This window comes from Leiobunum rupestre, chromosome 3 (assembly GCF_980474605.1).
Source record: "Leiobunum rupestre chromosome 3, qqLeiRupe1.1.hap1, whole genome shotgun sequence".
In the NCBI taxonomy this organism is placed as follows: domain Eukaryota; kingdom Metazoa; phylum Arthropoda; class Arachnida; order Opiliones; family Sclerosomatidae; genus Leiobunum; species Leiobunum rupestre.
The window spans coordinates 62,935,984-62,962,575 of record NC_143386.1 but is presented as its reverse complement, the minus strand read 5'-3'; the positions used below and the strand labels follow the sequence as shown (position 1 = coordinate 62,962,575).

Sequence of the window (26,592 nt, the reverse complement as noted above, 5' to 3'; positions counted from 1 at the left end):
GGCTTTAAGAATTCTGTTACGATAATTCCAACTAAAAATATTTCTTAAGCCAATATTCTATAACATAAATTGGCTTTAAGAATTCTGCTGCTTCAAATACTATTAAAATAATCCTCAAGCCGATATTCCTCAATATAAAATGGCGTACAGAATTCTCCTACGATAAATCCTACTGAAATCATTTTGAAGCCAATTTTCCTCAACATTAAATGGCTTTAAGAATTCTATTACGATAATTCCTACTAAAATAATCTTCAAGCCAATATTCCTCAACATTAAATGGCTCTAAGAATTCTATTACGATAATTCCTACTAAAATAATCTTCAAGCCAATATTCCTCAACATTAAATGGCTTTAAGAATTCTATTACGATAATTCCTACTAAAATAATCTTCAAGCCAATATTCCTCAACATTAAATGGCTTTAAGAATTCTTTTACGATAATTCCTACTAAAATAATTTTGAAGCCAATATTTCTCAATATGAAATGTCTTTAAGAATTCTGTTACGATAATTTCAACTAAAAATAATTCTTAAGCCAATATTCTTCAACATAAATTGGCTTTAAGAATTCTGTTGCTACAAATACTATTAAAATAATCCTCAAGCCAATATTCCTCAATATAAAATGGCTTTAAGAATTCTGCAACGATAATTCCAACTAAAAATAATTCTTAAACCAATATTCTTCAACAAAAATTGGCTTTAAGAATTTTGCTACGACAATTCCTACTAAAATAATCCTCAAGCCAATGTTCCTCAACATTAAATGGCTTTAAGAACTCTCCTACAACATTTCCTACAAAAATCATTCTTAACCCTATAATAGACATTTTCTGTCTTTTAAAATTCGCATTTTTAAAATAGGGATAACACAAATTATTTTGAAAAGCGGGAAAAGGCGCGTATATATAATAAACAATTAAAACTTTGCATTGGAAAATCGGGAACTTTTCCCATAAAAAGTAATAATACGGAAAGAGATCTACAAGGAGCATTTCCATTTTACAATTGTTGATTCGACTGCAGCTGGGTGCGGCCCATTATGATTTGATTGCCCGTTCAATCCGACCGTGCAAACGACCGAAGCGAGGGAATGGGGGGAGGTGAGAAGGGGGGGGGGAACACCATCGCCATCGTAATTAAGGTTTGTGCCGGAGTAGGCTGGGCGACCTGTTAAAGCGACAAACCCCGAACGACCTAAACCTCGCGCTACAGAATGAACGCGACGAATGGGTATAGTCGACGAGTCCATCTCCACGCTCGATAAATCAGGTTATAACTGTCGAGAGAGCTAGAACGGGAATAGTGGAAAACTGTTTATGTTGGAGCAACGATCGTCCATAATTAAGTTGGTCTTGGCGTTTGTGACGCCCAATAATACCGCGGTGTGGCGCGCGCGGCAGTTAAAACGCCCGCAATACATCGAGAGAGATAGAGAAGCGGTGGACGGGGCAGAAATGGCCGGCGGCCTGACACCCCCCAACCTCAAACCCCCCTCCATCTCGAACTCTATAGATTCAATAGTTAGGGCCGAAATAAATGAGAATTATTGGCTTTCGCGTGGCCTGCGGTGAAAGATCCGAATAGAGCGCTATCATAAAGGGTTTCTCCAGTCCACATCCCGTTTTAAAGAACTTGGTCCGTCGCTAATTTGACAGACTGTTTACTATTCCCTATTAAATAATATAGTTATTAAAATTATTTAATTATTTAGATTAATAATAGTTCTTATTATTTTATAGTAGAAACTATATTTATTACTTGTTCTAAAGGCTTAAACTATTTGCAAAACAAAACATTCAGTTCGATGAAATTCCAAATTTGTACTGGATCAAATTGGATTCCAAAATTAACTCAAAAATTCTAAATATCCAAAAAAAATGCAATCCAAAATGTGTTTTATTATAAAGAATGCAATTCAACTTTACCCAGATTTGTTCAAAATTATTTGATCCAAACCGAATTAGATTTAAACTAGCTACGTCTTGATTCCATTTGCATCCAAATTTGGACATAGGATCAAATCACTTTCGTAATTAACTATATGTATAATAAACACGATAACTCACTCGACCTTAAACTTGATAATTAATTAATTAAAATAGCACTAAAATGTGTGGATTAAATAATCCGATAGGAAACACAACGTCAAATTAGATATAGACCAGTGATTGAAAAAGACCACGATTGCAAAATAGACTCCAATGAAACTGAATATTATTGATAGAGGGTGCGCCTGAGGGAGCTGGAAACCACTTCAGCATTTCCAATTTGTATAATATTAAAATTCAAGAGGGCCTAGCTTGTCCGGTAGATGGCGTTATATATAGTATAATACGCGGTATAGAATAGATATTACTCCTTGATTTCGTATTCGTACGTCAAGTTGGAGTGAGCCAATGAATTCCCCGACGTGTTTAACGTATAATGGGATATTCTGACGGAAAAGTAAATAAAGTCAGGGAAACTCTCCGATTTAAAGCAAACCCCCTTTCCCCCAAATTCCGCGAACCGGTATTACTTCAACAAGAGCAGATTGAGGATTGAATTCTTCTTAAGAGAGTTTTGATAAGCTAAGTTATAAATGGGTAAACGAGAATAAGAATAAGTGCCCCCCTCCGGTTTCAAAATGTTAATTTTAGGCACTCTTTCGAGAAGGCGAAGATAAACAAGATTTTATAAAAGATCGGTTCGCGCTGAAAATGACTCGTAATTATGACCGATGTACGGTTTATTTATATTTGATACGAACAAAACCTTTATTCGCCGGAGTTCCGGAATAGACAATGATTATTTCGAAATTTTGATTAGACATTTTAACAAACATCTTGTTCCAATTACGTGGAGAAATTCTTTATTTCAAATTTCAATATCTAGTCCCAATTACGTGGACTCGTTCTATATTTCAATGAATTTATTTGACACAAAAAATAATCACTTTTTTAATAATTTAGGGTATTTCAATTTGTTGCATCAGTTCATATTTATTAAAAACTAAATATAGAAAATGTAGTTTTGATATTTTCAATGACAAATTGCTAATCTGGTGGAAATTACTCGTGGCGGTTTTATAATTCAATTATTGGCGAGAAAAAACTGTTTTCAAACTATACAGGGTATTTCGATTTGTTGCATTAGTCCATATTTATTAAAAATTAAATATAGAAAATGTATTTTTGATATTTTCAATTACAAATTGCTAAATCTGGTGGGAATGACGGTGGGATATTTTATAATTCAATGCATTTATTCGTCACCAAAAACTGTTTTCAAACTATACAGGGTATTTCAATTTGTTGCATCAGTCCATATTTATTAAAAATTAAATATAGAAAATGTATTTTTGATTTTTTCAATTAAAAATTGCTGAATCTGGTGGTAATTACGCGTGGAGGTTTTATAATTCAATGTAAAAACTGTTTTCAATTTGTTAGATCAGCGGAATTTTCTCAAAATTTATAATGAAAATTTTTGAAAAATAAAAGTGAAGGAGATAAATTTAATTGAAATTAAATTTAATTTAAAATTTCAACAAATTTGGAAAGTGGTGATATTTTAAAATCAACATTTTTTAGCATTTAATATATTACCTGTAAATGTTTTACCTTTTAAATTATTTACAGAAAAACGCCCCGACGGTAGCAAATCTAACCACCCTGTACACATTTCTAGGTGACCCATTTGAAATTGCGGTATGGTACGTCGAAAGAAAACCGATGAAACTTAGAGAAGCTTATTTAAATATCTTTTAATGTATATCGGAAAGAATTGTTCGTTCATTGTATAGCCATAAGTCGTGAAGCGCAATTTCGAAATACTCAAAGAGTCAGCCTTCGCCGCTAGAAGGAGCAAATATTAGCCGGGCCATTTCAAAAGAGCGTCTACCATCACAGTTGAAAAGGGCTACCTACAAATTCTTTTTCGTTCTGGCGGCTACCTGGCTTTTTACTGAAACATTTTTAAACTATTACGCGCAGCTTATTTCATACTTTTTTTATTATTATTACTCAATGCGGGCTTATGGCATTGTCTCGTCAATTTTTGACGTCTATTCAAAAGACGTCGGAGGGGGGGGGGGGTCCGAAATAATAATATAAAACCCGTATGTAGAAATGAGGGGTGCTGAAAAACAGTTCTTATTTTTTTATTTTTCTTTCCTCGCGATTCGTTTCTAGTAGCCGCGCGAAACTATTTGGGAAGGGGGTACGCCAGTGCAGTGGCGCGGGTACGCCCATCGCGGCGACTATTCAATAGATGGCGCGCAGATAGAGTGCGGGGGCGGGATTTCCATTTTCACACGGTAGCCAAAGCCACAAAACCCGACCGTTCAAAAACCACAATAACTGATATTCTTATTTCTTATAAAGGACCATTTTTTCTCCATCGTATTACATTTTTCCAAACCATTATTATTATTACGATTTTTGAAATGTTGCAACCAGATCGCTTTAGGGTCGAAGAAATATGCCGCTTAAAAGATTTTAAAGGGTTTTCAAATGGGTATAGATACACCCACGTTATGTTAATAACCTCCAAAGTATTCTACGTTAAGTATTTAGTCCTTTTGGAATTTGGATAAAAATTATTCAAGTATTTGAAGTGTTTCATTATTTTGAATTTTTGAATTTAGTACTTACTTAGCTTGTTATAGGATTAAAAATGCTGGTAAATATAAACCCATTTTGAAGCTGGAATATGTTACCATTCAATTTTTGTAAAAACATTTTTGTTCAATACATTACAGCTTATTTTTATTCCATTTGATTTCCGTTTGTTGAAAAGTTTTTTTTCATTCATTACAGCCTATATGTTACCATTTCCATTCCATTTTTGTTAAAAATAAATTGTGGTTTCCATTACAGCCTATATGTTACCATTTCCATTCCATTTTTGTTAAAAATAAATTGTGGTTTCCATTACAGCCTATATGTTACCATTTCCATTCCATTTTTGTTAAAAATAAATTGTGGTTTCCATTACAGCCTATATGTTACCATTTCCATTCCATTTTTGTTAAAAATAAATTGTGGTTTCCATTACAGCCTATATGTTACCATTTCCATTCCATTTTTGTTAAAAATAAATTGTGGTTTCCATTACAGCCTATATGTTACCATTTCCATTCCATTTTTGTTAAAAATAAATTGTGGTTTCCATTACAGCCTATATGTTACCATTTCCATTCCATTTTTGTTAAAAATAAATTGTGGTTTCCATTACAGCCTATATGTTACCATTTCCATTCCATTTTTGTTAAAAATAAATTGTGGTTTCCATTACAGCCTATATGTTACCATTTCCATTCCATTTTTGTTAAAAATAAATTGTGGTTTCCATTACAGCCTATATGTTACCATTTCCATTCCATTTTTGTTAAAAATAAATTGTGGTTTCCATTACAGCCTATATGTTACCATTTCCATTCCATTTTTGTTAAAAATAAATTGTGGTTTCCATTACAGCCTATATGTTACCATTTCCATTCCATTTTTGTTAAAAATAAATTGTGGTTTCCATTACAGCCTATATGTTACCATTTCCATTCCATTTTTGTTAAAAATAAATTGTGGTTTCCATTACAGCCTATATGTTACCATTTCCATTCCATTTTTGTTAAAAATAAATTGTGGTTTCCATTACAGCCTATATGTTACCATTTCCATTCCATTTTTGTTAAAAATAAATTGTGGTTTCCATTACAGCCTATATGTTACCATTTCCATTCCATTTTTGTTAAAAATAAATTGTGGTTTCCATTACAGCCTATATGTTACCATTTCCATTCCATTTTTGTTAAAAATAAATTGTGGTTTCCATTACAGCCTATATGTTACCATTTCCATTCCATTTTTGTTAAAAATAAATTGTGGTTTCCATTACAGCCTATATGTTACCATTTCCATTCCATTTTTGTTAAAAATAAATTGTGGTTTCCATTACAGCCTATATGTTACCATTTCCATTCCATTTTTGTTAAAAATAAATTGTGGTTTCCATTACAGCCTATATGTTACCATTTCCATTCCATTTTTGTTAAAAATAAATTGTGGTTTCCATTACAGCCTATATGTTACCATTTCCATTCCATTTTTGTTAAAAATAAATTGTGGTTTCCATTACAGCCTATATGTTACCATTTCCATTCCATTTTTGTTAAAAATAAATTGTGGTTTCCATTACAGCCTATATGTTACCATTTCCATTCCATTTTTGTTAAAAATAAATTGTGGTTTCCATTACAGCCTATATGTTACCATTTCCATTCCATTTTTGTTAAAAATAAATTGTGGTTTCCATTACAGCCTATATGTTACCATTTCCATTCCATTTTTGTTAAAAATAAATTGTGGTTTCCATTACAGCCTATATGTTACCATTTCCATTCCATTTTTGTTAAAAATAAATTGTGGTTTCCATTACAGCCTATATGTTACCATTTCCATTCCATTTTTGTTAAAAATAAATTGTGGTTTCCATTACAGCCTATATGTTACCATTTCCATTCCATTTTTGTTAAAAATAAATTGTGGTTTCCATTACAGCCTATATGTTACCATTTCCATTCCATTTTTGTTAAAAATAAATTGTGGTTTCCATTACAGCCTATATGTTACCATTTCCATTCCATTTTTGTTAAAAATAAATTGTGGTTTCCATTACAGCCTATATGTTACCATTTCCATTCCATTTTTGTTAAAAATAAATTGTGGTTTCCATTACAGCCTATATGTTACCATTTCCATTCCATTTTTGTTAAAAATAAATTGTGGTTTCCATTACAGCCTATATGTTACCATTTCCATTCCATTTTTGTTAAAAATAAATTGTGGTTTCCATTACAGCCTATATGTTACCATTTCCATTCCATTTTTGTTAAAAATAAATTGTGGTTTCCATTACAGCCTATATGTTACCATTTCCATTCCATTTTTGTTAAAAATAAATTGTGGTTTCCATTACAGCCTATATGTTACCATTTCCATTCCATTTTTGTTAAAAATAAATTGTGGTTTCCATTACAGCCTATATGTTACCATTTCCATTCCATTTTTGTTAAAAATAAATTGTGGTTTCCATTACAGCCTATATGTTACCATTTCCATTCCATTTTTGTTAAAAATAAATTGTGGTTTCCATTACAGCCTATATGTTACCATTTCCATTCCATTTTTGTTAAAAATAAATTGTGGTTTCCATTACAGCCTATATGTTACCATTTCCATTCCATTTTTGTTAAAAATAAATTGTGGTTTCCATTACAGCCTATATGTTACCATTTCCATTCCATTTTTGTTAAAAATAAATTGTGGTTTCCATTACAGCCTATATGTTACCATTTCCATTCCATTTTTGTTAAAAATAAATTGTGGTTTCCATTACAGCCTATATGTTACCATTTCCATTCCATTTTTGTTAAAAATAAATTGTGGTTTCCATTACAGCCTATATGTTACCATTTCCATTCCATTTTTGTTAAAAATAAATTGTGGTTTCCATTACAGCCTATATGTTACCATTTCCATTCCATTTTTGTTAAAAATAAATTGTGGTTTCCATTACAGCCTATATGTTACCATTTCCATTCCATTTTTGTTAAAAATAAATTGTGGTTTCCATTACAGCCTATATGTTACCATTTCCATTCCATTTTTGTTAAAAATAAATTGTGGTTTCCATTACAGCCTATATGTTACCATTTCCATTCCATTTTTGTTAAAAATAAATTGTGGTTTCCATTACAGCCTATATGTTACCATTTCCATTCCATTTTTGTTAAAAATAAATTGTGGTTTCCATTACAGCCTATATGTTACCATTTCCATTCCATTTTTGTTAAAAATAAATTGTGGTTTCCATTACAGCCTATATGTTACCATTTCCATTCCATTTTTGTTAAAAATAAATTGTGGTTTCCATTACAGCCTATATGTTACCATTTCCATTCCATTTTTGTTAAAAATAAATTGTGGTTTCCATTACAGCCTATATGTTACCATTTCCATTCCATTTTTGTTAAAAATAAATTGTGGTTTCCATTACAGCCTATATGTTACCATTTCCATTCCATTTTTGTTAAAAATAAATTGTGGTTTCCATTACAGCCTATATGTTACCATTTCCATTCCATTTTTGTTAAAAATAAATTGTGGTTTCCATTACAGCCTATATGTTACCATTTCCATTCCATTTTTGTTAAAAATAAATTGTGGTTTCCATTACAGCCTATATGTTACCATTTCCATTCCATTTTTGTTAAAAATAAATTGTGGTTTCCATTACAGCCTATATGTTACCATTTCCATTCCATTTTTGTTAAAAATAAATTGTGGTTTCCATTACAGCCTATATGTTACCATTTCCATTCCATTTTTGTTAAAAATAAATTGTGGTTTCCATTACAGCCTATATGTTACCATTTCCATTCCATTTTTGTTAAAAATAAATTGTGGTTTCCATTACAGCCTATATGTTACCATTTCAATTCTGCTTATAATGAAATGTTTTGTTCCATTCATTACATCTCATATGTTACCATTTCCAATCCATTTCCATTCCATTTTTGTTGAAAGGTTTTGTTCCATTCATTACAGCCTACATGTTACCATTTCTATTCAATTTCCATTTCATTTTTGTTTTAATGTTTTTGCTCCATTCATTACAACCAATATGTTACTATTTCCTTTCCATTTTTGTTAAAAATAATTTGCAATTTTCATCACAGCCTATAGGTTACCATTTCAGTTCTGTTTATATTTAAAGGATTTTTGTTCCATTCGTTACAGCCAGTATGTTATTGTTCTATTAATTACATCTCATATGTTACCATTTCCATTCCTTTTTTGTTGAAATATTTTTGTTCCATTCATTACAGCCTATATGTTACCATCTCTATTCCATTTTTGTTAAAATAAATTGTTGTTTCCATTACAGCCTATACATTACCATTTCAAAATTTTCCATTGAAGCTTATTGAGCAGATGTAAAATAAATGTAAATAAAATAAAATCAATTTCAATTCCATTTTCATTCCATTTAAATTCCATTTCCATTCCATTTCCATTCCATTTCCATTCCATTTCCATTCAATTTCCATTCAATTTCCATTCAATTTCCATTTCCATTCCATTTCCATTCCATTTCATTTCCATTCCATTTCCATTTCCATTCCATTTCCATTCCATTTCCATTCCATTTCCATTCCATTTCCATTCCCATTCCATTTCCATTCCATTTCCATTCAATTTCCATTTCCATTCCATTTCCATTCCCATTTATGTTGAAATGTTTTTGCTCCATTAATTACAGCCTATATGTTACCATTTCTATTATATTTCCATTCTCTTACAGTTCCGCGATTTGCCAATATTTGGCATTTCAATTGATTCCCATTTCATCTGAAATACTTTCGTTCATTCTATGATTTCCGAAATTAACAATCGAAAAAAACCATTCCCATACTATTACCGAAATTACCAATTATCCAGAGGTATTCATGATTAAGTAAAATTGCGATTAGGCTAAATATTATATGAGAAACTTAACCTATAATTTGAATATTTAAAGTTTTCTTTTTCATCTTATCGCCAAAATTCAACAGCGTATCCTGATTAGTGATTACGAATATCAGTATAAGATAATTTGTATGAAAAATACATTGTAACCCGGCCACCTGAATTAAATGGCTTCAAAAGTCGCTTGATGACTTAGGCCTAAGGTGGTGCCTTGGGTATTAGCCTAGCTGATTATTATTATTATTATTATTATATAAAATTCATTATCAATCATTTCTAACAAGTTTTTTATTTTACATATATTTGAAATCAAATAAAATAAATGTGAAAACCATCCATTACCGCGGTAATTCCATGGTAAAAGCTAAATAAATACTACTCTAAAGTAGTGTTATTGTCGCAGTGAATAAACTAATTCTAATATCGGATATTTAAATAATATTCTATTGAATTGATTTTAAAGTTTAATATCAGTTAATTAAATAATATTCTATTGAATTGATTTTAATGTTTAATTTCTAATATTTAGCTTCAAAATTCTGATTTGAAATTTAATAGTTTTACGAAGCTGTTTAACGGGTTTAACAATTTCTTCTTACACCGCTAAAATTATAATTTTATTATTTTTTAAAAGAATTAATTACAAACTGAAGCTAGTTTCACGTACTGTTTGAACGTTCTAGTGTTGTTAATTTTCCGGAAAAATAAAAATTTTAAACATAAATTATATTTTAAGGGTTTTTAATGTTTTTAACTTTTTATCGATATAAAATGTCTAATATCAGTAAACATACTACAAAACATGAATAGCGTTACATTGTTAATCAGTTTAAACTAGTCTAGAGGTTTAGTTTTACTTTCAGATTCGAAAAAATGAGGCGAAAATACCGCTTTATTTCAATTTGCAAACAATATATTAAGATTAATCATGGAATGAAAACTTTTTTTATTTTTTTCGGAAAAATACGGAAAATTTTCCGGAAAAAAGGCCTCAGTCATTTTCCGGAAAATTTCCCGCTCGGGAAATTTTCCGACTTACAACACTAGAACGTTCAAACAGTGTCCGAAGAAAAACAGTTTAAGAGCGAATTGCGTGAGCTAAAGGGTAGTGTACTCTCCGAGAGAATGAAATAAAGTTTGCTTCAAAATCTTCAAACGGGTAAAAAACTAGAAATCCGCAGTGGGGGCTCAAAGAATAATAACCAGAAAAGCGGCATGGACATAAATACAGAACACAAACACAGCCGGAAAGAATCTTCTTTGAATTTTAGGTTCCTTTTTTATAAATCTAAAAGTGTCGGTCTGCTGGGGTAGCAGCTGCGGCCTTATAGAACACACATGACCATCCCCTACAACAGATATACCATTCAGCTCTATATTATGACTTTCACGAGTCCTCCTTTATAGATATCGCGAGCATGTGTTGTCGCCACTAATGCGATATTGATGACACCGACCAGCAAAAAAAGGGAAATAATTTAAAAACAATTTTTGCTAGCGATCCCCTCCCTTAGCACTGAGAACTTTAAACAAAGAACTCTTTTATATTCGCTATTTCTGGACCAAGTACCAAGTTTAGGGTTAACTACTGTTCAGGTAAAGGCTTATATACTAGCACATCTATCTATTCATTGGGAAATGAACGCATTCTATATGCGATTTGAAAGCAATGACTTAAATTAAGATATAGGTCAACCAACTTTTACCACGAGCGTTATAAAAATACTAAACACCTGTAATACACGATTTATGACTTAAATAGGTATACTTGTCATCATATGTAACATAATAACTCGTAAGTATGCCGCAATAGCATTTTCTTTAATGAAACCTGGTTCACGGGATATGAAGTAAATTACGTCACTTCCAACTCCGTGACGAAAAACGCGTCGTTAATTTTATAGATGATAAACGGAATTTAGTTAACCGGATTTTGACTTTCGCAATCTATAGCTTAGCTCGAGCATCGTGACCAGGAGATTTTGTATCCATGGTAACCTTTCAATAGCACAACGTCACTATTAAAAAAAATTGTATTATTGAGGTAAAAAAAAGACCAACCACGTTTGGGAAAACTAAAATATATTTATTTATTAAGTTAAACCGATACTCGGTACTTCGGCCTATAAGTCTCCAAGGCGAAGTTACAAGTTAAGATTAACGGAATGTTTTATTGACATTTTTTCTACTTGAGTTATTTATTTACACGTAAAGTGTCATTAAGAGTCTGTTTATAACTAATCTGGTATATTTGCGTGTTTTCCCAATTGTTGATATTTTATTTAAGGAAAATGATTTAATGACTATGTTAAGGCGATCAGTGGGCACTATGGTCAAACCCCCTCGCCATGAGTCCACCCGCAGGATAAATGGACAATCACGTCGGAAGTCGTCAGTTTTAGGGAACCCAAGAGGCAGTTCACTTCGATGATTAAGTTTGAACCCAAATGGACTTTATCCGATTAAATCATGATTAAGAGGATTTAATCATAATTAAATCACGATTAAATCCATTTAGCGACTAAGCCGATTAAATAACAATTAAATCAACTTAGTGACTAAGCCGATTAAATCACGATTAAGCTGATTAAATCACTATTGAATTACGATTGAATCACGATTAAATCAATTTAGTGAATAACCCAATTAAATCAATTTAGTGAATAAGCCGATTCAATCAATTTAGTGATTAAGCTGATTAAATCACGATTAAGCTGATTAAATCACGATTAAGCTGATTAAATCACGATTAAGCTGATTAAATCACTATTGAATTACGATTGAATCACGATTAAATCAATTTAGTGAATAACCCAATTAAATCAATTTAGTGAATAAGCCGATTCAATCAATTTAGTGATTAAGCTGATTAAATCACGATTAAGCTGATTAAATCACGATTAAGCTGATTAAATCACGGTTAAAAAATAGATATTTAATTAGATCATGATTAAACAGATTAAAAGATTAAATCGTGACTATAAATTGGATTAAAAATTTAATTGCGATTAACACGATTTAATACATTTAATCAGATTTAATCCGATTAAGTATGCACCCGAAAGAGGAATGATCTGCCCTTCGAAGGAGCCAATGATGTTCTGGCCGGAATTTTCATATCTTTTACGGAGAGGAACCTTGTGGTATTGAAAGCAACGCTAGAATGTAATTCCTCTTCGAACATGAGTGGTATTGAAAGCAACGCTAGAATGTAATTCCTCTTCGAACATGAGTGGTATTGAAAGCAACGCTAGAATGTAATTCCATACATTCTTGGTACTACCAATTATTGAATATTAGGAAATTAATATTCCAACTGGCGCAATGTCTATCGAGAAGGTTGAATAGAAGAAACGCAGCCTCCGTTCGGCAGCGATGACAATGGCTGGGTTAAATTAAAACTCTGAGAAACTTTTGTTGGCATCGTCGATGTAGAGAAACCCCGATATCAGCCGATAAATATAAAGAAGCGAACTAGATACGGCGGCGGTGAATGGAAGAGCTCTCGAGAAAAAAACGACGAATGGGCTACGGGGACACGTTGAAACAATGGCCGCCTTCCGACGGGTAGAGGTTCTCCGAGTTACACAAAAATCCGTCCATTGAAGTGCGCCGACGAAGCCATTGTTTCAGGCGGGCGCGGGCCAAACGCCCTATGGAGAAGAAAGGACGACTCTTTCCGTAAAAAGACTGACTCTATATAGATATCTAGACGGCGTAAGTATAAGTCCCCCCTATGCCAACCCGTTGAATGAGCGCGCTTGTTAGATAAGAAAATACAATGGCACTCTCCGACAGTTGATCCCAGAGCGAAGTCGAATCTCAATCTGAATTGGCTTCAAAGGAACGCTTTTCGCGTGAGACTTTTGGCCATGGATGGATATATCTTGACCAACTTCGATTGTGTCCGTTATAAAAAAGACAATACCTCTACTCTGTTTCGCGTTGTTGAAGACAAGATTCAAAATTAAAATTCGAGGTTGTGCATAAACTTTACCAGTCTCCATATAGACCCATGCAGATATCCTTCATTTCAAAAATGGCTTACTCTTGAGTCTTTACTGTTAGTACGGGTAAAAAAGGCCCAAAAAGGCTTGGTCTCAATCGATTCCACACTTACAAGGAGACTACCCGCGAGGTGGTTATCTCCGATTTGGTTCAAACTCGGGTGGTAAGTAGACCTCCATGTAACTGGAAAATCCTAAAAACTGATTTTCTCTATGAAAATTAACATGGGAAAATCGAAGATTTTAAGGGTCCCCCTAACAATATTTTTCAAAAAATTAAAAAAGGTTCATCAATTAGATACATAATTCAGATCATGGCTAAATCTGGTACATTCGGACCAATATACGTCAATTTTGGTAAATATGAGTAAAATATACATATATTGGGTATATACGAGTAATCAGTTTTAAAGTTGTGAAAAACATTTTTGGTTGCCATGGCCAAATGAAAGCCCATTCTTGTCCACCCTTTTAGGGATTTTCAAGTTACATGATGGTCTACTTACCACCCGAGTTTGAACAAAATTGGAGATAAACATCTCGGGTAGTCTCCTTGTTAGTGGTAAGTAAGAAAAGCAATGTGTAGACAACGTTGGAGGTTTAAATGCCAATTTTAGAACTTTTTGAAAAAAGCACCAATTATGTGCCGCGCATATTTCGTGATAACTCAGAAACGATTCATCCTACGGACTTGCGGTTGGTCTCATTCGATTCGGCACAGAATAATACTTAATATCCGAAAGTGTGGTCGGTCCTGGGCAAAATCCTGATATAACCTTTCAATATTTAGTGACATTTCGAAAGAAAACACGTTTTTGAGTGTACTTTTGGTCATATCTCCAAAAGTATTATTCCTAGCGACTCTAAAAAGACGAACCAGATAGCTTAAGCAAAATACCTCCAGAGTATTCCACACCCAAATTTCAAACTTTGAGGAGTCTTCTGACACTGTAAGCGTCGCCTAAATCGTTAGACAGTTCCAGTGCAGTCGAGAAGTGCTATATAATTCATTTCCATTATGGCAATTGGTGGTGCTCAGAAAACGACTGCAGCGACACCAAGTTTATTCAAAATAAACTAAACTTTTCCACGATTTATCGATTAACGCCTGAATTTTTGGGATGGTTCTTGGTCAATGGTTCAACGACGAGGTCAGGGCCGCCGTGAAGCTGGTTCAAAGGGTGCAGTCACACCCGGCCACACGTTTGCTAGAAATTTTAAAGGCCCTGCGAAATAAACTAAATTTTAATTTCTATTGTTCATTTTTAAAAACACTACTGAAACGAAATATGTCATACGATATTTTTTTCAGTGGGTAATCTATAGAAATGCCCATTATTGATTATTAAAATGTGGTCGTGAAAATGCAAGTGTCCATATCCACTACATGGTCTGACCTATTTATCCCGCTCTACCGAATTTTATTTTCTACTTCAAAACAGTGTTCCAAAAATTCAATTTTTTCCGAATACTATGCACACCACTGGTAAATAATGGTAAATAGTGGTAAATATAGTAAATAGTGGTAAATATAGTAAATAGTGGTAAATATAGTAAATAGTGGTAAATATAGTAAATAGTGGTAAATATAGTAAATAGTGGTAAATATAGTAAATAGTGGTAAATATAGTAAATAGTGGTAAATATAGTAAATAGTGGTAAATATAGTAAATAGTGGTAAATATAGTAAATAATGGTAAATAGTGGTAAATATAGTAAATAGTGGTAAATATAGCAAATAGTGGTAAATATAGTAAATAGTGGTAAATATAGTAAATAGTGGTAAATATAGTAAATAGTGGTAAATAGTGGTAAATATAGTAAATAGTGGTAAATATAGCAAATAGTGGTAAATATAGTAAATAATGGTAAATATAGTAAATAATGGTAAATAGCGGTAAATAATGGTATATATTGATTAATATTGTAAAATAATATGTGAAATCAAGAAAATCATTAAAAAATGTAGTATATCAATTTTAGAATACCTTAAACTTTATTTTCATTACTCTACAAGTCTTAAAGATTTCAATCTCCATAAATGTGGTTTAAGTTTTAAATACTGGAAATATATTATTTAAAATTAAATACCATTTCATAATACTTTTCCCATTTTATACCATAACGTTATTTACCATTATTTACCACCTGTTAAGTACCACTTTGGAACCCTGCTACAAAACAACTATAAAGTATACGGTGGGAGTGCAATTAAAAATATTTTGGAAGAGGATCTACAAAATCATTGTAATAATCTTGAATCGGCATTAGTTGACGATACAGACGGAGAAGGGTATAGAGAAATTTCAATTGTTTAAAGCTGTTATTCCGGATTCATTTTCAACAGCTCTAGATACTTATATAATTGAAAATAACACGTTAGATTTGTACCCTAATATTGCAATAGCTCTTAAAATTACGCTGAATACTCCAGTTTCGGTAAACTCAGCGGAAAAATATTTTTTCAAATTAAATTTTATTAAAAACTAGCTTAGATCAACTATAAGCGAAGAGATATTGACATCGCTTGCCAATCATTAGAGTTTAAGTGGTAAGACTACAGTGGCCATTGTTTACTTTCGAGCTATTTCAAGCTGAACTCTTTTAATTTTGTATTTTAACTTATAAAATTAATATTTATGTGTAGAACAGCCTCTTGTTTAGTGATTAAAATAATTTTGACAATTTTAAATTTATAAGTAATTAAAGTTATTACGTTTAAATTCGGACCGCCGGAGCTAATCAAGTTGGACAAGCACCCAAACTACCCTTTAGTTACGACCTTATATCTCGTTAACTATTAATATTATAATTATCAAAAAAAAGTAAGCACTAGAGGAAGGTTCAGCCTAATTTTCTTTCGCCTTCCCTCCGCAGACCGCACGCTAAGCAAGCGCGCGCAGGGAACAGAGTGCTGTTATAGTGCGAACAGCGCGTGATTAAAGTCCTAAATAGTCACCGCGAAACAAAATGGCAGCTCGCTTGGCGGGTAAATTTCGCTCGTTTAAAAATTAATTTCTCGTCATTAAAAAAAGATACAATTTTACGACTGATATTTTTGAGTTTATTTAAACATGATCTTTCAACCTGAACTTTTCCTTTAACTAAATTACGTTCAAATGGAAAGATTTTAGAATTGATTTGAAACCGTTAGAATATAGTTAGATTGCACGAAAACTTTAGAGCAGATAATTTTGGATTATCATATAACACTAATTTTCGTGTTTGTTTTTTAAGTAGATAGTATAATTTTTTAGTATTAAAAATACCACTCATTTCCTTCTATATAATTTGTTATTTTCTAAAACACCAGTCAAATGCAGGATTGAAAATAAGCAGTAGATGAATACTATTCACCTGTTCTGAAATTTTAAAGCAAAGAAGTTAGTATGGTCATTTTAGTCCAATTCTGCCACTGACTTTTCAACTTTTCATTATAAATAGTCCAAAACACGTTTGTCAAGGGAGAAGATAACACCATTTGTGGACCATTTTAAAATTTACAAAGTCTTAACATTAATTAATTTTAACTTATCTAAAAACCGCGAAAAATATAAAAATTTTATGACCATTTTTTCCTACATTGTACCTAGGAGCAACAAACACAAGGAGAACGGAGCTAGCCTTTAAACACGCTAACGAAGGGTTGTGTACGAATTTCATTGGACGAGCGTCACGAGCTTTTACGCTGAACGTTTTACGGGCGGGGGGGAAGACAATCTCCGAATTTTCCCCTTCCGACGGCAGCAGGCGCTAAAACGTCTAGCCAATGAAAAACGTACACAAGAAAATCCACGACTTTTGACGGGTTGCGTTCTCCTTGTGTGGGGTGTTGTGTATGTTGCTCCTAGATTGTACTTTTGTTTATTATAGGGTTTATACTCATTTTTAAACCACGTTTTTACGTAAATAGTTTAGGTGTTCCACTATACTATGATGTATTTAACACCAGTTTGTAATTTTAAAATATCGGAAGATAATTAGTTAGTCATATCAAATTGATAATTTGTTATGTTCCTATCACCCAGAAATCTGATCTCAAAATGTATTTGAATCATTACCTCAAGTAACCGATCTGAACTGATATTCAAAAATTAATCTTACTTAAAGCTCGGCGGAACAAATAAATTAACCGACAAAATTTTTATTATTCATAAAAATTTCGGTTAACTGTTTATTTATGGATATTATTCGCGGTTTTAAAACCATTTAATATGCAAAAAATAACTTTTAATTCGGATAATTTTCGATTATGGATAGAAACAAACCCCAAGCTATAATCTTACCAGATTTAGTTAGCTGAACCGCTATCTGTTTTACACGTTTAGTATGTATATAACTTTGTGGAAAATCAATTAAAATAAACAGAAATTATAATTTTTTCGTTGGATACGTAAAATCGATAACTGTCTATCGATTCACGATAAATTAGTTTCGGTCTTAAACTATCTGCTTTGCATTTTGATGCATATCAACTGATCTGATAATATCCGAATTTAAATGCTGATAATCTTTCTATTTTATTTCCTCAGTTCAGATAACGCAACTAGTATCTGGGAATTGGTTGGAATAACTAATTTCACTCTGCTCAGGTACATGTTTCAAGCGAATAACATTAAAGAGGAACGGCCAAGCTTTTCCAAATATGGCCTTATTTCCGTATCAAAAGATTAACAAGACGTTCAATATACTAACACGTACCTTTTTTTGCCTTGAAAAAATAGCTTTTGGCCCAAAAAGTTGAAACGAAAAATAACGCCAGGTGTTTGGGTTTGAATTTTCGCCGCCATCTTAGGGGCTGCCGCTAGCGCCCCTAACCCCGTATGAGCGATTTGCGAACTATCCTAACTTTTAAAATCGCGCAATGTAGGCTTAGGTCTCTTATAACTGGAACGCGCCGCGCGTGCGAAACAAATTTTTCGCGTCTTCAGTAGCGCGCACTTTTACGTTGTTTTTATGTCTCACGGACTTCTCACCAGGTGGCGCGGTGGACGCGCGCTTTTCGATTTTCCCGAAATTTCTTTATTTTATTAAAAATTAACCACTCAATATTTAACAAGATAGGGAGTTGGATACTTATCTCGTAAGAAACATATTATGCACTTCCGCTACTACGTATACATAAAAATAAAAAAGTCATTCATAGATAGCCCGTAAAAAATTGCCCATGGCCACAAAAAAAGTGCGAACCACGACCCTGGCGACTCAGTCTCAGAATTGATATAAACAACTATAGTTAACTAGGGCTATTTTGAAACGGGCAGACGAGTCTGGATGATTGTCGTTGAATACCTATTCACCACCTACGCTTCTAAAAAACCCAACGAAGGTAGATGCTACTGAGGCGCGGTTTATTTCAGTGGGAAAACACGTACCCCCCACAAGGGTGGGCTTTTCGGGGGGTAAGGCAATTGTTTCCGGTCAGAATATCGAGTGGGCGGGGACCCGGGCGTATGGAGGTGCCAAATTTGAACCACGGCGCTGCCAAGAGCTCCCCCACAACCCGGACAGGATGGCCGAGGTGTGGCGGGACCCACGACGCCGATGCGTCCTTTATTGAATGTAATGGAGGGTAAAACTATGGCGGCGACCGAAGAAAAGCCGGGCAAATGATAGGGTCCGACTCCCTTCTTTCCCAGTAGAACGCTTATAGGCGTCAAAATAGCTTATTTTCGCCGTCAGTATTGTCTGCCGAAAGTCGGGCTCTATAAAAATGTGTTTATCTCATTCTACTTTATTCATGATTTATTGATTGTTTATCGAACGCGATCTACAGCGCGCCATAGAGACATTATTTTCAACAGCTATATAAAAATAGAACAAGGTGTATTAAAAATGCTTTAGAAATTTGATTATCCGAATTTCACCAAGTGTTCAGAATTAATAACATTATTTTCAACAGCTATATGTATAAAGATAGATCAAGGTGTATTCAAATTGCTTTGGAAATTTTAGTATACAATTTTCACCGAGTGTTCAGAATTAATGGACAGTTTAAGACACCTATTTGAAAGGTGAACGGGGGAACTTGTAGAAGTGTATAGATTGTACACAAAAAAGCTACGACTATACTCAGCTACAAGTTTCTCAATACACGTTTTTACGAGGGTGTACATTAACGTTCCCTCACATTGTTAGTTAAATTTATCAACTCACCTAGAGTAATTCCTGAAGTAATTTCCAGTATTTAACTGGTATCTTCCCATTGCGCCAAATCCCATTCGACCAAATTCCGCCAATATTTCTGATGAAATTAGCCCAAAGGCGGGTTTTGTATTTTTCTAATCGACCGACGCAATATTCACAATTGAGCGACCGCAAAAAAAATAGTTTTTCTTTCTACTCCTTTTGATTTTTTATGGAAGCAGTGGCGAAGCGAGGGGGGGCACAGGGGCACATGCCCCCCCTCGAAACGTACAAATATTTTTATTTTTTCACTTTTTTTTCAATGGCGTGCCCCCCCCCCCCGAAACAAAATTCTGGCTACGCCACTGTATGGAAGCGTTTGAATATATTTTTAAGTATGTTAGGTTAGGTGAGGGGAGGTTAGGTTAAGTTAGGTTAAGTAAGGTTAGGTTAGGTAACACTGCATGCTGTTCTGACAGATGCTGAAACGGAGAAAACCGAATCCTAAACCCGGAGAAGTGCGGGTTTTTCGGTCGAATGGGATTCGGCGCAATGGAACAGATTCATTTATCTGAGATTTCCAGTTTAAAAGTTTGACAGTTTGAAGGTCGAGATTACCATCTTGTTTGTAGAAGTTATAAATCCTTATAATTATCGCTGTGTATTGTAAAGGAATAGAGTATTAAATTATTTCAAATGTTTAGTAAAATTTCCGGCTAAGAGCTAAAGATTGACATTTTTAAGGTCGAGATCACCATCTTCAAGGTCAAGATGACCCTGGTTGTAGAAGTTGTAAATCCTTAGAATAACCCTTACCAAAATGGGAGTCTTACTTTAGTCGCCAATTAGTCTCAATGTAGGATCAAGGATTTTTAAGTATTATATAAGCATAAAAAACTGAGACCAGAATTGTGGGTCCTAAATAAAATCTATTTTAGTCTCAATAAAAGAGTTTTATTATTATATATTGAAATGAAACTCATTTTAGTCTCAGTTAGGAAGACTCATTTCTGGAGACTTGAAAGAAGCTTATTTGAGAGTTGATTATGAGTTACAATATTAGATAAAAATAAGAGTCATTTAACACTTCACTTAAGTCTCATATGGGGAGATTCATTTCTGAGGACTTGAAAGATACATAATTGAGAGTTACTTAGAGGTAACAATTTGAAGTTAAACTAAAAGTAATCGTAAATTTCATGTTAAACTTTCGACTGGATCCTCTTATCTAGCTATTTTGGTAGCGCTCTCTAAAATGAGTTTCGCTTACGTGCCGCGCAATTTATATAAATATATGTACATTAGTTGAAACAATACACCAAATATTTCATATGATCTACTGTACTATACTTTTAAATTATACTTTTAAAATTATATTGTAGTAAAGTCCAAACAATGGAACTCATAATGAGTTCAACTATAATGACCCCTTAAGATGAATATTATACAGGTAATGGATTTGCAACTTGAATCTTGAAGCTTGGCTACAAAATGGTCATACGGGATTGGCTGGCTATATTTGGTTAAGCTAAACTTACTTGAAACCCTCACATACTTAAAATTAAAATTTTTATTATAAAATAACAGTTTAAACATTTTAAGTCTACTTACTAAATAATATACTTGAAATTCTTAAAATAGGACATTTCATTTCAAGTAAAATTATTTCTAAGTACGAGTGTGTAAAACAACTGAACTGGGTGAAAAATAGCCTAGCATCTAGCGCCATCCTTGAAGTCTGGAGATTTTAAAACTTGCAATCCAACATGGCAGCTGAACAAAGTAGTCATTTTTTATTCAGTATTTGAGTAGCCAGATAGAGGGTCATTATAAAATTAGATATTTAGAAAATAATTTCATTTTTTTAAAGGACGCCCGAGTGTAAAAACTACCAGCTATATAGCGATCGCCATGCAATAATTGGTGAATAATTTCGCTATAGATTGCAGTGGACTGCTCACATACAGACCACCCTGGATGTATATTAGTTTTACTGATATCGGCAGATTTCCAATTATAGCTAGAGTTCCCTTGCTAAAATCATGACTGTCTCTTTTAAACTTAAAAAGGTTTTATTTAAAGCTGTTACAGTTCCAAATGCAGCCTCAAATCAGATTTAATTCATACTTATTCTGAAACTAATGAGAGTCTTAATTACGGTTTCAAAAATCTTGTATAATCAAGTTATAAATAAGTATGCAAGAATAAACACATTAAAGACTTGATTTAGACTCAAAACAAGTATGAAATAAGTAATAAATATGGATCGATGTATTTGGAACTGTGGCTTTAAGACTTGATTTAGACTCAAAACAAGTATGAAATAAGTAATCAATAAGGATGTATTTGGAACTGTGGCAGCTTAAATTAAGTCTTAAATGTGTTTATTCTTGCATACTTATTTAAAACTTGATTTTACAAGATTTTTGCACCGTAATTAAGACTCATTTTCTCAGAATAAGTATGAATTAAATCTGATTTGAGGCTGTATTTGGAACTGTGGCAGCTTTAAATAAAACTTTTCTAAGTTTAAAAGTGACAGTCACGATTTTGGTAAGGGAACCGTTTGTTAATGTAAAGGAAAAGAGTATTAGAGGAATTCAAATATTTGGTAACTTTTCCGGCTGAGAGGTAAAATGGCAGTACCAATTTCCAATTAGCCTCGTTGCAATTTACGGCAAAGTTAAGCCTTTCGAAGACGTTCTTTGTCATGAATGCTAAATTAGGCTAGCCTCTACAGAATTCCGATACCCGTAACTTTAAAACGCGTTCACAATCACATTTGTTAAGGGCAATTTTACTTTAAGAAATTTCCCTTAGGCATCTTAATTGTACTTCAATTTGCTTTTAGGAATTTAAAAATTTAAGACGAGAAAAGTGTATTTTAATGAATAAGTGTTTTTTAATAGTGGGTCTTTCATACTGGGTGCAACCCAATAAAACCAATTTCTTTTATTATTTTTTTAATTAAACCCTGCAATCTGATACATTATGTGCAATAAAAACTTTTAATTGCAATTTTGATCTACTTTACGATGTTTCGTTTTACATAATAAGTCAGCGCTTAACCATAAAACAAATTCACATTTATTTTGCTTCGAAATAACGCGTAAAACATCATGGCAAGCAACTGTAAACAACAAATAGTTAAGTTTTTACTTGACCAAATTAGCGCCTTCAGCTCTGCAATTGGGTGCATGCTCGAAGCGACCGCCATGACATAAATTTGAAATCACAGATCACGAGGCAAATCCCCCCATAATCCTACGAAATAATCACGTGATGGCGATCGGCGTCTTAATGTCATGGCCGACCTATACGCGTTACCATGGTAACGAACACAAGCGACACCCACGAGCAAGCTACGAATATGAACTTACGATAAGAACACTCTTGACGATTCCCATCGCTAACAAGGACTTGGAGTATTTTTCAGCCAAATGTTTCACATCTCGGTAGCAGCCCTGAAAAGTCACGCGAGATATCACAAAGTGCCCAATTACTTTTATTATAGTATAGTGGGTTGTTCAAAATGCATTTTGAAAATACAAAATTCCAAATTACCATTTTGCATTTTGAGTTAGAAAAAGTATTTTGCATTTTACATTTCGCATTTTCAGTTTCTAGGAAACTATTTTGCATTTTTCATTTTGCATTTTGTGGGTTTGATATGTGGAAAAACATTTTCAATTTATTTTTACTCTGCTACCATCATCGCGGCTCTTGTAGAGAAAGTTCGTCTGCTATTTACTCCCAAGTAATCATAGATGGCGATACTGAGTTACTCACTTAATCATAAGCAGACGAACATTCGTACAGTGCCACCGCTTTATTTCCCACGCTGGCTGCGAGGATGGTTTTCCAATCTCTGGGTAATTATTACTAATTAATAATTAATTAGTAATGAATTATTAATAATTACAAACTAACTGTGGTAACTACTTAATAAATATTTACTACAGTTAGTAGTAAAAGTAGACAGAGTGCATTGGTAAAAACATTTTTGATTTTAAAAAACCATTTTCAAAATGCATTTTGGATTTTGCATTTTTAGTTATGGAGGAAGTATTTTACATTTTACATTTTACATTTTGCATTTTGAGTTAAGGAGAATATATTTTGCATTTTGAATTATGGAGAAAGTATTTTGCATTTTGAATTAAGGATAATGTATTTTGCATTTTGAATTATGGAGAAAGTATTTTGCATTTTGAATTATGGAGAAAGTATTTTGCATTTTGAATTAAGGATAATGTATTTTGCATTTTGAATTATGGAGAAAGTATTTTGCATTTTGAATTAAGGATAATGTATTTTGCATTTTGAATTATGGAGAAAGTATTTTGCATTTTGAGTTAAGGATAATGTATTTTGCATTTTGAATTAAGGAGAAAGTATTTTGCATTTTGAGTTAAGGAGAATATATTTTGCATTTTACATTTTGCATTTTGAATTATGGAGAAAGTATTTTGCATTTTACATTTTGCATTTTGAGTTATGGAGAAAGTATTTTTCATTTTACATTTTGAGTTATAGAGATAGTATTTTGTACTTTGAAAAAAAAAGCATTTTGAACAACCCTGTGTAGTACCTTCTCGTGAAAGTCCTCCGATTCAATCTCCGTTCTCCGATGGCAATGTTTAATTTTGCAACAACTGTCCGGGAAACGGGGTATTTCGTTGGCGAATTCGGTGTTTCCACTGTCCTCCCAGTCTTCCCAGGACTTGGCCCCGCAACAAGCGTACTGTTTCGAAAGTAATTATGAATTATTAGAGTTCAACGCGAAACCAGAGTAAACCGTTTACTTCTATTTGGAATGTATTCCACGTTTTAGTTAATTTCTTGATATTTATTTCGCTGGAATTGGAGTTGAAATTGAGCATAGTTTTTCTTAGGTCTTCTATAATATCCATCGTATCCATTTTATCAAATCCGAAACGTGTCGTTATGACGATGGCGATTGCGCTCAATGTCATCAGAATATAATACTATAGTTGTAAATTAAGTTATAGCAGAAGTAAATAATATATTTCTTATTAGATTTCTTATCTAGCTATCTTGCTAATATTATTTACTTGAAACATTTACCTAAGCAGACTCCTCGTCGCCGTTAAAACAAAACCACGTATCTTTTCGGTGGCCTTTCTGAGAAAAATGGATTTTTAATTTTGCAGGGACTTGTGAAGTCGCGTGTTAGGTTTTTATACCCGAGTTAATTTTATAGTTATATAATTTCGTTTCAATATTGAATTTATGATGATTTTAATTTAAAAATATTTTGCTAAAGGGGAATTTTTAGAGATACGTGGTTTCGCGTCATGAAGTGAGATAGGAGCTGAAAATAAGCGAGATACGTGCTTTTGCGCGAAAGAAGTTGTGAATATCAAAGATACGTTTAAATGTTTTCTCGATTTATTAATCCAATTGCAACCTATTAATGTTTTAACGTTATATACGTAAATTTGGGTGTAGAATCTAAATATGTCAATTTTGACAAAACCACGTATCTCAAGTTATGTGGTTTTGTTTTAACGGCGACGTCCTGTTGATTTTTCCAAAAAATATATGGAGATAAATAAATCCTGTTCAGCGATTTGCCTAAGAGTATTAATACAGAAGGGCTCGTTCAATTTCGCACGCGCCTCCTGAAATAAAAAAAAGGCACCCGTGCGCTTGATATCCATTTAAAGGCCTAGGTTTTTTTCTGCCTGTCCCCCTTTAAATTAACTTAGTGGAGCACAAATACCCTGGGGGTAGGCCAACCGCTGAACATGTTGGCCTAATTTAAAGGGGGACAGGCAGAAGAAAACCTAGGCCTTTAAGCTTTAACAATAAAACTAACATAAACACGTGACTATTTTATTCAGTGATTCGCGCATGCGTGTATGAGAAGAGATAATAATAATAATAATAATAATAATAATAATAATCAGCTAGGCTAATACCCAAGGCACCACCTTAGGCCTAAGTCATCATGCGACTTTTGAAGCCCTTAATTCAGGTGGCCGGATTACAATGCGTAGGAGGGTGGTGACAAGCCCTGCATACCAGGCGTTCGAGCCAACAGCTCCCTATACTATTATCTTTAACATAAACCAGTTTTTATGGAAGGGGAAACCGAAGAGTTCGGGAGAAAGCCCCTTAAGCCAGTGGGGAGAGAACTCTCAAATTTAACGCGGAATGGGTTGTTCCGAGTTTGCACCGAGTGCCACAAGCTGTGATCGAACCCGGCTCCTCTTGCTGCGAGGCGAAAGTGCTAATCACTCCTCCACCCCATGGATATATGCATAAAACAAACTTCTGGTTATAGTTATTAAAGTTTTCTTTAGCAATTTTTCACTACGCTTACAAGGTCCGAAATATTCCGTAAATGTTTGAAAATTCCGTAGCACCCAAGCATGGGTAACAAGAACACCAACAATGCCCAAACCATCATGAAAGAAGTGGCTGCGATATCACGCTTTTTATCAACCAATATTTCAACCGTCGTTTCATCCGTGAGAGCTAGCATCGCCAAAATTAGAAGAATCAGACCTCCACTCTGCCATTAAAAATTATAATTAGTTAAATTTGGATTTTCCTTTATAGCGTTCGTATTACCGAAATAATAACGTTGAAAACCAAAAGAGTATATTTCACAAAATCCTGTTTGTCCAAAACGTTAGTTGACTCCATTTTCTTTGCGAAGAAAATGGGACTAGATTTTGTTAAACGTTTAGCCTAGATTTACCTCTTTTGAAATTGTATTAATAATTTAGTTATAGCGTGCTTAAATACCACGTCGCGAGATCAACCGGAATAAGATTATCCTTGCAACTTCAAACGTGTGACATTCTTGGCTAATCGTCCTAACAGGGGCGTATTAACCAGGGGGGGGGCAGGGGGCAATGCCCCTCCCTAGAATTTTGCTGGGAGGGGCAACTAATGTTATAGCCCCCTCCA

The 26,592-nt window shown here is 33.4% G+C and overlaps 1 protein-coding gene across 1 annotated transcript; it reads right to left on the bottom strand.

Moving 5' to 3' along the window:
* Nucleotides 1–22,630: 22,630 nt before the first annotated feature.
* Nucleotides 22,631–26,375, bottom strand: LOC149954173 (CD151 antigen-like). Its single transcript, XM_090170287.1, has 6 exons — nt 26,251–26,375; nt 26,000–26,191; nt 24,456–24,638; nt 24,242–24,394; nt 23,031–23,114; nt 22,631–22,780 (listed from the first exon to the last, which is right to left on the bottom strand). Exons 1-6 carry the CDS (start codon nt 26,323–26,325, stop codon nt 22,715–22,717), a joined length of 753 nt encoding a protein of 250 aa, XP_090026413.1. The 5' UTR covers nt 26,326–26,375; the 3' UTR covers nt 22,631–22,714.
* Nucleotides 26,376–26,592: the final 217 nt, after the last annotated feature.

What these genes read in the sequence shown, in the direction of transcription:
- LOC149954173 (XM_090170287.1), bottom strand. Translation starts at nt 26,325, where the DNA reads ATGGAGTCAACTAACGTTTTGGACAAACAGGATTTTGTGAAATATACT. An exon ending in GGAATACATTCCAAATAGAA is followed by an intron (nt 24,395 to 24,455) that starts GTAAACGGTTTA and finishes CTTTCGAAACAG; the next exon opens with TACGCTTGTTGCGGGGCCAA. An exon ending in CGGAGGACTTTCACGAGAAG is followed by an intron (nt 23,115 to 24,241) that starts GTACTACACAGG and finishes GTGACTTTTCAG; the next exon opens with GGCTGCTACCGAGATGTGAA.